This window comes from Pelodiscus sinensis, chromosome 1 (genome assembly GCF_049634645.1).
Source record: "Pelodiscus sinensis isolate JC-2024 chromosome 1, ASM4963464v1, whole genome shotgun sequence".
In the NCBI taxonomy this organism is placed as follows: Eukaryota; Metazoa; Chordata; order Testudines; family Trionychidae; genus Pelodiscus; species Pelodiscus sinensis.
In genome coordinates, this window is record NC_134711.1 from 85,897,438 (window position 1) to 85,909,645 (window position 12,208).

A 12,208-nucleotide genomic window follows, 5' to 3' on the forward strand; every position below is an offset into this window, starting at 1 on the left:
CTAGGAGACACGTGCTCAAACTACATGCTGCGGGTAAAAGAAACTACTGAGGGAAATGTAGAGCAAGAGGAGAAATGCGGGAAGAGAAGGGGGTGGAGAGCAAGGGCGAAACTAGATTTACTATTGCCTACCCATTGGTCAGCTTCAGATCCGCATCATTATTGGTTGAACACATCCATGTTCCTTTTTTTAAGCCAATCACGAATGACACTATCAGTCACACAGACAGGATAAAAGGAGAGACAGCAGGTCGTCAATACGTGCCTAGTGTTCATTTTGTTGTTTGTCTTGTTGCGCCCTGTTGCTAGGAAGCAAGCTACGATGTCAGGTCGGGGAAAACAAGGCGGCAAAGTGCGGGCTAAGGCGAAGTCGCGCTCTTCACGGGCTGGGCTACAGTTCCCCGTAGGCCGAGTGCATCGCTTGCTCCGCAAAGGTAACTATGCTGAGCGCGTAGGGGCAGGAGCCCCGGTCTATATGGCCGCCGTGCTGGAGTATCTGACCGCTGAGATCCTCGAGTTAGCTGGGAACGCTGCTCGGGACAACAAGAAAACCAGGATCATCCCCCGTCACCTGCAACTCGCCATCCGTAACGACGAGGAACTCAACAAACTGCTGGGGAAAGTCACGATCGCTCAAGGCGGTGTTCTCCCCAACATCCAGGCGGTGCTGCTGCCGAAGAAAACCGAGAGTCACAAGGCCAAGAGCAAATAAAACCTGAGCCAAGTAGACGAAGCTTCAGAACTAACCCAAAGGCTCTTTTCAGAGCCACACACTAACTCGTGAAAAGAGCCGACAATCCCTAAAATACTGAGCAGTTCTGTTCTTTAGAAAATTTCCCTCCCTCCTTCCCCGTTAGTAGGCGTCATATCAAACATTTTAGCATTTACAAGTGACTCTTTCGCTTCCACCATTACTGTTCTTTTATAAGTCCCTTTTGTGGGAGGGGAAAGCGGGCGCCAAGCGTTTGTTCTTCCAGGTTCTATAAATGTCTACAGGGCAAAACATTGTAAACCGTGTGTGCGTGTGATAACCACCGACGGGAAACCCGCATTCAATTTTTTAAAAAAGTGATTAAGGTGCAGTCTATAATGAATCCACCCTGATTTTTTTAAATCTTGCTACGACCAAGAAATATATACAATATTACCCACTTGCGTTTCATCTTCCTGGCGTGTTTCCTACTCACATGTGAAGAACTCTCCCAAATATCTATTGGTTCATTGGAACCCAAAATAATAGTGAAACCCTAATACCTTTACAAGGAAGTTTCAATTCTTCCTGAAGTGCATTGAAGAGTTCTTAACAGATTTTAATTTAAAATAGGTAAAGCATGTTACACTGTCTAATCTGTTCCCTCTGTAGTTTGGATAAATTAAAGTTTGTGGGAGATTGAGGGTATGGCCAGTTACCGATAGGTTAATTTGATACAAGAGAGATTTCATCCCCATTTATGATTAGATAGGGCATATGACACTGGTTGTCGGTTCGAAAATGTCACAAATGGAAGGCAAAGCAGTGATACGAAAATACTTTTTCAAATGACTACTTTGGTTTAACATCTGTTAATATAGTATCATTAGGAATCTCTTGTAACAATGTAGAATAGTGATAGAAATGTAGCCGTGTTAGTCTGGGGTAGCTGAAGCAAAATGCAGGACAATGTAGCACTTTAAAGACTAACAAGATGGTTTATTAGATGATGAGCTTTCGTGGGCCAGACCAGACCCACTTCCTCAGATCAAATAGTGGAAGAAAATAGTCACAACCATATATACCAAAGGATACAATTCTGTTCTGTTCTGAAATGTGATTTGTCCTTTTCATATGTGTTCATTTTTTTTAATTGTATCCTTTGGTATATATGGTTGTGACTATTTTCTTCCACTATTTGATCTGAGGAAGTGGGTCTGGCCCACGAAAGCTCATCATCTAATAAAGCATCTTGTTAGTCTTTAAAGTGCTACATTGTCCTGAATCTTGTAACAATGTGTGATTTTAAATGAGTCTCCTTTTAATAAAGGAATATGTCCTTGCCCGTTGTGCAAGGGCTCTGGATTTTTTGTTTCTTTCCTTGTGTGTATTAAAATTTTTATTGTATGGTTTCGTTCTCCAAATTTGCATCAAACCTTCTTTTGTGTAAAGAGAGATTTGTATGGTGGTTGTTTCTATAATTTATTATTCCTAATTAATATAAAATACACACCGTTCAATTAGTGATTAATATGCTATTATCTAGTCCTAAAGCAAACATAAATGTCAGTGACAATTTGCCGAAGTTTGTAATATACAAGAATGAAGAGACCGTAGCAACAGCCTTGCCCCTTTAGACAATGGATCAGGATTTCAAAAGTTGGTACTGGATCAATTCAGAAGCACAGTGTTGCGTAATGAATGTTAATATATCCCAAATAGTAACTTTAAGTGGAAGAATTATTGGCGAGGTTTTATTATAAACTATCAGCTTGTGTACTAGGATAATGAATGTTCCTGTAACACAGGAATAAGATTGTAACAAGCAGCTGTGTATTTGTACACAGAGCAGCCCACTATGAAACGGCTCTGCTTTAACAAGTCATCGACTTTTAGGGTATCAACAGTCCCTCATGGGACTTCAATCTGCTCCTCGCATTGTTCCAGGGTTCACTAATTTAACATTTCATGTTTTAAGAAGGGTAAAAGATGTTGGTCAAAGAAGCTAATTTCTAATCCATATTCAACGCTCAGGGACGAGTTTGTGTTACTTCCTTCTCTTTGAAATCAATTTACTATGAAAACTTCGATTCAAATTTCTGGCTTTGAGCCTTGTTTGGGAGAAGACCCTTTAAAGAATAATGTTTCATTACTTTGGACATTTCATTGTGTACGATGCAGTTTTTATTTAGAAGGAAAAACAAAAGTTTCTCTTTCCCGAGGTCTCGCCAGGTCCAGGACTCACGGTTTATTGACTCTTTTTAAACGCACCTCTTGTTTCTCCAGAGGGAAACTCTACTGAATGAAAATACCCTCTTTCCCCTTCACCGGGCTATAAAGTGGGGGTGATTCGGTGGCGGATATACTGCAAAAAACACACTTTTTTGACTCCCAAGAAACACAAACTGAACGGGAAGAAGAGCACTTTCTGGCTTGCAGCTGGGCGGGATCTTTAACGCACCAATCACAGAGTGGCTCTTCTCTATAAATACCAGGCATCTGACCTGTTCTAGCCCAATTGTTTTCTTCTGATTCGTAGGAAACGTCTGCTACAATGTCGGAAACTGCGCCTGTTGCCACTCCTGCTGTGTCCGCTCCTGGGACAAAAACCTCCGCTAAAAAGCCGAAGAAAGCGGCAGGCGGTTCCAAAGCCCGTAAGTCTTCCGGTCCCAGCGTGACTGAGCTGATCACCAAGGCGGTGTCCGCTTCCAAGGAGCGCAAAGGGCTCTCTTTGGCCGCTCTCAAGAAGGCTTTGGCCGCCGGCGGATACGATGTGGAGAAGAACAACAGCCGCATCAAGCTGGGGCTCAAGAGCTTGGTGAGTAAGGGCGTTTTGGTGCAGACCAAAGGCACCGGCGCCTCGGGCTCCTTCAAACTGAACAAGAAGCCGGGAGAGACCAAGGAAAAGGCACCCAAGAAGAAGCCCGCGGCAAAGCCTAAAAAGCCAGCTGCCAAGAAGCCCGCCAGCGCCGCCAAGAAACCCAAAAAAGCTGCGGCCGTGAAAAAGAGCCCGAAAAAAGCCAAGAAACCAGCGGCTTCCGCTGCCAAGAAAGTAGCCAAGAGCCCGAAAAAGGCTAAACCTGCCAAGCCCAAGAAGGCAGCCAAGAGCCCGGCTAAGGCCAAGGCGGTGAAGCCCAAGGCTGCCAAGCCCAAACCAACCAAGCCTAAAGCAGGTAAGGCTAAGAAGGCAGCGCCCAAGAAGAAGTGAAGGGACTTAAAAAGAGTCTAACTCCGTGCAAACAAACCCAACGGCTCTTTTAAGAGCCACCCACCTTTTCCAAAAGGAGCTGAAATGTTCATGCTAACAGTACAACAAGTCTTTCCTCCTTTGCGACTAATGCTATCACTGAAGTTAACTTGTCTTGAAGGCTAAAAAAAAAATCTTATTGGATACTGTTTCTAATACCTTGCTCCCCTTGGGCATCCTCTCTTCCCATCCTGTGCATTTGTTAGTATGTTGCAAAGAGTCGGTTTTCGGCTGGGACAGGAGTCGGACACGGTTTATTTCTAAGGGGTGTGCCGATCCTTTATTCTGCAAACAGATAAGGGTAGGAGAGAACTAGTGGAGGGGTAATAAATGTTTTGGCTCAAACAGTTACGTGACTGCTTACCGCAGCCAACTAAAGCTAGTGGAGAGTTTGAAAAGCCCGCGCTGTGCAAGGATTGGTCAATTTCCCACCCGGGCATTTTACGCTGCTATAAACGTATAAATCTGAACTCGTAGCCTGAAGGGGTGTTTCCGAGTTCTGTCTTCACCCTTGACTTGATCCACAGCGTGCATAGCTTTTTATCTTCCTGCACAACCCCTCGTAGGTACAACCGCCCGTTCAACGCCTATGCGCGCCTACTTCACCTTACGTCACTTTTTCCTTTCAGTTTGCCAGCCAATAATGATGTAGTGAACCATCATGCCATTTACTACTTTTAAAGCATTTATAAAGAGGGCATATAGGATGAGGAACCATAGAATACCAAGGTTTGTAAACACCAAGTAGGAAGAAATAACACTCCATAACTGACTCATTCGAAAGTCGTCACATCCATTGATCAGAAAACAAGGCATCCTTGCCTTCCAACGCATTTTTCAGCACACTACATGTGATTTTTCACCAACCAGTTTTCAATCTCTTCCATACCTTGAAAACCTCTCATTCGGGATTTTCAGTTGTATAGTATATCTAGCAAGATTATTCTTTTTCGCTAGTAAGAGCAGCCCTCTTATTTTCCTAATGGTTAAAAATCCCTAAAGCAATCTCCATGCATTAGCTGTAACTTGCAGAAAGTTATGATACTGAGAATTGTAGAATGTTTTATTAGGAATATACAGTAATAGTATGCTAAAAGGAGCTCTGTAATTAAAACAATAGAAATTGAAAATTATCCTGGGCTTTTAACTGCTCAGTTCTAACTCCAAGTAGTCAATAAAAGACTCTGGAGCATTCCTCAAATTAGGAGCTGGAGGAATCAAGCTAGTTTAAACGTCAGAGACTTTATCCTCACTTACCTGCTCTATAGTATTTCATCTATGATAGGCACTGGAGACTAGATCAAACAGATGCCTGTAGTGCTAGAAGGTTGTCTTTTGTTCTTGGTGTGGAATATATTAGAAATCAATTAACATTTTACCACTCTGTTTAACCAACCACAGGAAAGTAAACTTAAAAAACAACAAATAGTCTTTAAAGTGCTACCAGACTAACAAAACATATGAGCTGAGGAAGTGGAGACCCAGGAAAGCTCATCACCTATTAAACCATCTTGTTTGTCTGTAAAGTGCTACATAGTCTGATCTTGCAAAAACAAAAAGGAAAAACTAACACAGCTACCTCTCTATTTCTATAAAACATGTGGATGGTATCATGAGCTTTCATGGGCACAGACCATTTCTTCAGATGACCAGTGTTGGATGGCCAGAACTAAAATAAGGGAAGGGAAGAAGAGGCTGTGGTTATAAAAATATCAAGGGGAAAGCTGAACTGGAATGTAACAGGAAAAACAAATAGTCTATAAGCATCCAGGCTTTAGGTGCTTTTATAGACTATTTGTTTTTCCTGTTACATCCAGTTTGGCTTTCCCCTTGATATTTTTATAACCACGACCTCTTCTTGTTCCCTCCTCCCATTTTTTCTCTCCCCCCCCCTTATTTTAGTTGTGGACATCCAACACTCTTGTGATCTGAAGAAGTGGGTTGTGCCCATAAAAGCTCATGATACCATCTACATGTTTTGTTAGTCTTTAATGTGCTACCAGACTATTTGATTTTTGTTTATCCTGTACAGACTAACTCAGCTACCCCCTAACACTCAGGAAAGTAGTAACTGAAAGAGTAAATAAAGTTTTATTTTTAGTAAAGCTGTATTTAGTGTGCTTTTGAAAACAAAATCCTGCTTTCTATACACGAATTGTTCCGCAAAGAGAAAGAAACTAGTAATAAAGCTCCTTCATTGAGAGGATGGGTGGCTCTGAAAAGAGCCTTTGGGTTATGGCTGAAAAAGTTTAAGTTACTTAGAACTAGTATACTTGGTGACAGCCTTAGTGCCCTCAGACACTGCATGTTTGGCCAGCTCCCCCGGCAGAAGCAGACGCACTGCAGTCTGGATCTCACGGGAAGTGATGGTTGAGCGCTTATTATAATGAGCCAAGCGAGAGGCTTCCCCCGCAATGCGCTCGAAAATGTCATTTACAAAGGAGTTCATGATGCCCATGGCCTTGGAAGAAATACCGGTGTCTGGATGAACTTGTTTCAGCACTTTATACACATAGATAGAGTAGCTTTCCTTCCTGCTCTTTTTCCTTTTCTTATCCCCTTTTTTCTGAGTCTTGGTCACAGCTTTCTTAGAGCCCTTTTTGGGAACAGGTGCAGATTTTGCTGGCTCTGGCATGTTAGTAGCTTGTGGTAGCTCAAGGACCATAGCTTATAGACTGTAGCTACACTTTTATTTATAGGGAATGTATGCAAATGAGTAGCTTTTTCAATCCGAATTCCTATTTGATACAAGAGAGAGACATGATAGCACCAACACATACTACTTCATAATTGGTCTGCTTCAGATACCATGTCACCATTGGCTGTTATATTTTCCAACCAATCAAAAACAATTTACACACCAATAGTCAGAACTAATAGTTGCAAATGTTTCACTGTAGGGACAGTCTTAAAAAATGGTTCTAGCTTTTAGTTTAAAATTCAATAATGGTTTATAACTGCTTATATTATGGAGGACACAAAGCCTGAGCCCTGTGAATCTTTGTGATCTATTTCTGAAAGAGAGATTAAAGTAAAAAGAAATTAGTTTAAACACAAATTAAATGTACTTTAAATAGCACTTTTGTGAAAAGTATTAAAGTTCCATATTTATCTATCTATAAACCTGAGGTTAAATTAATCCAGTTTACAGATTACTTTTTGAAATTGTTTCCATCTTTCTTCCCCCATTCTCACCTAAAACACTTCCCAGTGAGATCCAAAATCCACCTTGAGTTCTTTCCTTTGTTCATCATCCCTATCATCTTTTATGATGAAAAATGAAACCTGTGGCTTCAATTATCCCCTTTGTAGATTCATGACATTACACAAATTTGAACTGTAATAATAAATTGGAGATAGCACAATTAAGAAAGTAATTTCAGTTGTGGAATATTCATTATAGTTGATGATCATTGAGAAGAGAAAACAAAACTATATAACAGTTTTTCAGAATTAGTGATGAATTTACAGTGGTGGCTGCTGAGTTAAAATTGTACGCTGCACAAATTCTATGTGAAAGTATTTGAGACGCAATAAATATGGAAATCCTTTTTAAGAATAATAGGTGAAGATTAAAATGACATAATGATGTCATAATGTGGGCCACAGAGGTCTGCCTCTGTGTACCTCATTTCAGGACTAGTGAGCAAGGGAATAACTAGCTTTATTGAAGTTAATGAGTTTATTGACCTTGACTTCAATGGTACCAGATCTTAACCTCTCACCCTTCTTTCCTATTGACTTCTTGTGACTAAAATTAAATACGTCCCATATGTGTGCTTTCAGGATACTGGCTTAGTAAGATCACACTTGGTAGTTCCTTTTGTTTTACATGAACTGTGTGTGTCACATAAAACAAAGATTCAACACCACTAGCTATTACTAATCAAGATGAAAATTTGCTTTTTGATATCTAACCAGGGTAGTTATGATAATAAATGTAGGTACATTCAATACTGAATAGTAATATTATTAAAGATAAGAAAATGTAACGATTTAATACATTAATCAAAGTTTTTTTCAAAGTAGACATCTACTTTTTTATTATGGAATTGTAGGGAGTTGATTTGATAATATATATTTTCTAATAAGTCATCACTGAGCCATACTTGAATCCTGTTATCCTACACTTTCAGATCGAAAGATCAGAGCCCTTACATTTTCAGTCAAGAGTTATAGCAATAGTTTAGTCTATTTGATCTATTTTCTCTGCATTATAAATTGTATAAATTTTAAGTAAAACCCACTGTTGGATTCATTTGTTTTAATTTTGTAAACAGAATATGCAGTGATTTCCTTTCTTGTACCCTAGAAAACTGACCTTTTCTAGAAAACTGACCTTTTTTCTTAACCACAGTAAATGTTCATTGCATACATCCTGGCTACGTCTAGACTGGCATGATTTTCCGCAAATGCTTTTAACGGAAAAGTTTTTCCGTTAAAGGCATTTGTGGAAAAGAGCATCTAGATTGGCACGGACACTTTTGCGCAAAAGCACTTTTTGCAGAAAAGCGTCCGTGCCAATCTAGACGCGGTTTTGCGCAAGAAAGCCCTGATCGCCATTTTCGCCATCGGGGCTTTTTTGCACAAAACGGTTCTCAGTTCTCTACACTGGCCCTCTTGTGCAAAAGCATTTGCTCAAGAGGGCTTTTTCCCGAATGGGAGAGTCATTGTATTTGCGGAAGAACACTGACAATCTTACATTAGATTGTCAGTGTTCTTGCGCAAATTCAAAGCGGCCAGTGTAGACAGCTGGCAAGTTTTTCCGCAAAAGCAGATGCTTTTGCGGAAAAACTTGCCAGTCGAGACGCAGTCCTTTAGTAATTCAGTTTCATCATGCAATTATTGAAAGGGGAAGTTGGACTTGTCAAAATAACTCAGATATAACCTAACTCAGTTCCAACTGAAGTAAATAAACTAGGATTTTACCAGTTAATGCAGTTGAAACAGTTAGGCCACATCTCAATGGTTTTGAGGAAAATCCTGCTCTAAAATCCTTAAGTGATGTTATCAATATAATATGGAGTGAAGAATCTTATATACAAACTGTGTTTACTGTTTCAATCACCTTTCTTTTTTTATTTATACTTACAAAGTTTATTAGGATTTTCTGGAACTACATCCTGAAAATACATGTGCTTAATTACCATATACATAAATACCATTTACCGCAAAGCTTTTTGTTTACTGACTTGCAGTATTGTCTTCAAGCTGTCATTGTCAAATCCAAGTCAAGTCTCGAGTCTTAATTTAAAAAATGTCAAGTCACTTTTGTACAAGCCATCAATATCAGCATTTTCGGACAATTTTTTCACTAAGTCGATTTAACAAAATTTGCAGGTCTCAAGTCGAGTCTCAAGTCACAAACAATGAATCTGAGTCGAGTCTCTAGTCGAGTCACCTAGGCAACTTAAGTCGGACTCGATTCAACAACTCTGCTGACTTGTTTTGAAAGGGAATTTAAAGATCTATAATAAATGTCTGAAGAAGGCATTGTTTGGTGATACATAAGAATAAGAAATATAAAAAACCCTCATAATTTATTGAAAAGCCAACACTTTTGCCCCTTCAATCAAGGATTGAGACAAATCCTGTGAACATTTTTTGTTGATACATGGAAAAAAGGGCTGAGATTAAAAAGTAGAAAATGCACAAAAAAAATGTGATGCTAATAAATTATATTACAAACATCTTTTTTTAAATTCTGAGATACCATTAACCACGTGTGGTTATATTTACTTTTTGTTTATACTGTAAACTCTTAGGAATTATATAAATAATAAATCACTATTTTGATTATCTGTAAATATTACATTATTTTAAAATGAAAAAAAAAGATTTTTAAAGGTAGAAAACAAGTAAGGTTTAAAACAACAACAAAAGCGCAAAAACTAGCAAGCAAGCAACTTTCCTTGGGTTCTCTTTATATAATATTTGTTATATCACAATAAGGTCCCCAACTCTTTCTACTCCCTCCCCCCCTTTAAAAAAATTACTCTTTTAGGTCACAATGATGCAACTTCAAAAGTAAGCCGGGAGCGGGAGAGGGAGTGGGAAGGGGACAGAGAGGGTGGAGGAAGGAGAAAACAATCCGCAGCAACAAAAACAAAGCAAGTCAAAAAACAAGAAGTGGATATAAAAGTAAAATTTTGTATATTTCATGACTGATTTCTAGAGAATCATATCACCTGTGATTGGTGGTAATCAGAAGCCAAATGCTACCTTGGGACTTTACTTTCCCCACTGGTGGAAGTGGATTTTCACTGCCTAGGCAAGGCAGAGGGGTGCCTAGATTAATCATCCTGTTCTGGAGCTAGTTTTTTTTTACATTCCTTGGCTGGGTTCTTGCTTCTGGTACAGAATTGCTTTCTATTTGAGTTTTCACCTGTGTTTGTGTTCTCTCCCTCATCTCCACTGGGACACTAGCCATCCTTGAAGACTGAATGTATGCACAATATAGAAACTGGTATTTCTGGAAGTAAAAATGGAAACCATCATTCACTGGCAATATGTCCATCAGTATGTCTGGTGCTGACATTGCTTGTGACTTTGTCCCTCTGAGATGTGGTCTGCAATAATGAGATATCCATTGAAGAGTATCCCTTCCCTGACCAAATATAATATAGAGTCATGGTATTTTCCCACAGCAGGGTAATAGGTTGAAACCCTGCTTAGGCCTGATAAACTTGAGTTAGTGATTTGCACACTTATGTAGTTTTATTAGGGCACCCCCTAACTCAAGCATAAGGGGAGGAGTCTTTGTCCCATTTTACATTCTAATGTACAGTAAGCAAGGGAGGACAATCACCTGTGATCAGGAGGCAAGTATCTATCCCCATGCTTCTCAAAGGAAACCAAAACAATAAAGGATTGAATAGATCATCTAGGGAAAGGTGCTTGGAAAGCCTTATGAGAACTGCACACTGATCAGACACTGGTATGAGCTGCAGGAAGGGGCTTCTATGTGAGATTTTGCAGAACTCTGATTTTTAATTTTCATTGTCTTGATGGAATGTCTCCAGAGACTTCTCCTTGCCTATCTAACTAATGTGACTTTGCTTTGCACCAAGGAATCACCTCTATGTTAGCATCTCAATCATGCTAGAAAAATTGATAAACAAGACAGTGCCAATGTTTTCCGTATCTCCATGATTATGAGACACTAAGAGAATGTCTGCACTCACCCTACTGGAGATAGATATTCTGGCGTTTGATTTAGCGGGTTTGATTTAGACCTGTAAGTCAAACAGTGAGGGAAGCTCCAGCTGGCGCCTGTATTCCTCGCAGTCCCGAGGAGTAAGGGAAGCCTACTGGAGCATTTGCTCCTCTTGGCCTGCTGCTGTGTGGGTGCTGGAAGCTGACTACAGCTATGTATTCTATGTAGCTGGAATTGTGTACTTTAAGCTGACCTTCCAGGTCTAGTGTAGACCTGGCCTAAGCCGTGTTTCCAAAGCATGATGATGTGCAGACTTCAGCTTTGCTGGGCTGTAGACCTGTCTGTTAAATGGGAGAATCTAAAGGAGAATCCCCTGAGCCCTAACTGAGGCCCCAAGGCAAAGCATTAATGGAGGTGGGCGCTTACCCCCTCCTCTCCTCTTACAGCCAATGCCTGACTAATTACGCTATGCCTTAAAAAGTTTTAAATGGAGCTGTCTCTGTCCTTGCATACAAAACCTGTTTAAGCATATTGGTTAGTGCCAGTGCACGATTCTTCCAGGGAGATGGGCATTTCATGGACACGGAGACTGGCTCCAGTGCGAGAGCACCAGTCACTCACTGAACTGAACAATCATTAAAAGATTCCTGAATGTGGAAAATGGCTCAGTTTTGGAATTTCTTCTATGTTGCTCCTTGTGTGTCCTGAAGTGGGCGATACAAACCTCATGCTGAGCTGAGTAGGGCCACACTTGGGTTGGAGTCTTACTTGCACAAATGGTTCAATACTTGTAGAATGTGCACATTGACATCTGAACAGAAGGCTTGTCTGTATTCCCGGACTGGAACTGGAATGTACTTAACTTCTCTTGGTGGTTTCGGTAACCGGGTTTGGTTCTTTAAAGGATTTGAAACCACAGACAGAGGAATACTTCTTTTTAGGGTCAAACAAAGATTATTCATTTTTTTCTATTTACTTTATAATTAATTTTCCATTTAAATCAATTCACTATTTTTGATTCTTTTAAGACAATATAATATACAAAGAAAAAGTAGAAAAACAGTATAGTTGAAAAAAAAAAAACAAGAAATAATAACTTCTCCTACAGATATACC

The 12,208-nt window shown here is 39.9% G+C and overlaps 3 protein-coding genes across 3 annotated transcripts; 2 read left to right on the forward strand and 1 right to left on the reverse strand.

The window, feature by feature from the left end:
* Positions 1–240: 240 nt before the first annotated feature.
* Positions 241–858, forward strand: LOC102445328 (histone H2A.J). Its single transcript, XM_006125888.4, has one exon. It carries the CDS (start codon positions 322–324, stop codon positions 709–711), a length of 390 nt encoding a protein of 129 aa, XP_006125950.2. The 5' UTR covers positions 241–321; the 3' UTR covers positions 712–858.
* A 2,335-nt stretch (positions 859–3,193) lies between these two features.
* Positions 3,194–3,954, forward strand: LOC102445576 (histone H1). The gene has a single exon (XM_006125889.4). The coding sequence runs from the start codon at positions 3,245–3,247 to the stop codon at positions 3,896–3,898; it is 654 nt and encodes a 217-aa protein (XP_006125951.2). The 5' UTR covers positions 3,194–3,244; the 3' UTR covers positions 3,899–3,954.
* Positions 3,955–5,840: 1,886 nt separating this feature from the next.
* On the reverse strand, positions 5,841–9,860 carry LOC102445822 (histone H2B 1/2/3/4/6-like). The gene has a single exon (XM_006125890.4). The coding sequence runs from the start codon at positions 6,600–6,602 to the stop codon at positions 6,192–6,194; it is 411 nt and encodes a 136-aa protein (XP_006125952.1). The 5' UTR covers positions 6,603–9,860; the 3' UTR covers positions 5,841–6,191.
* Positions 9,861–12,208: the final 2,348 nt, after the last annotated feature.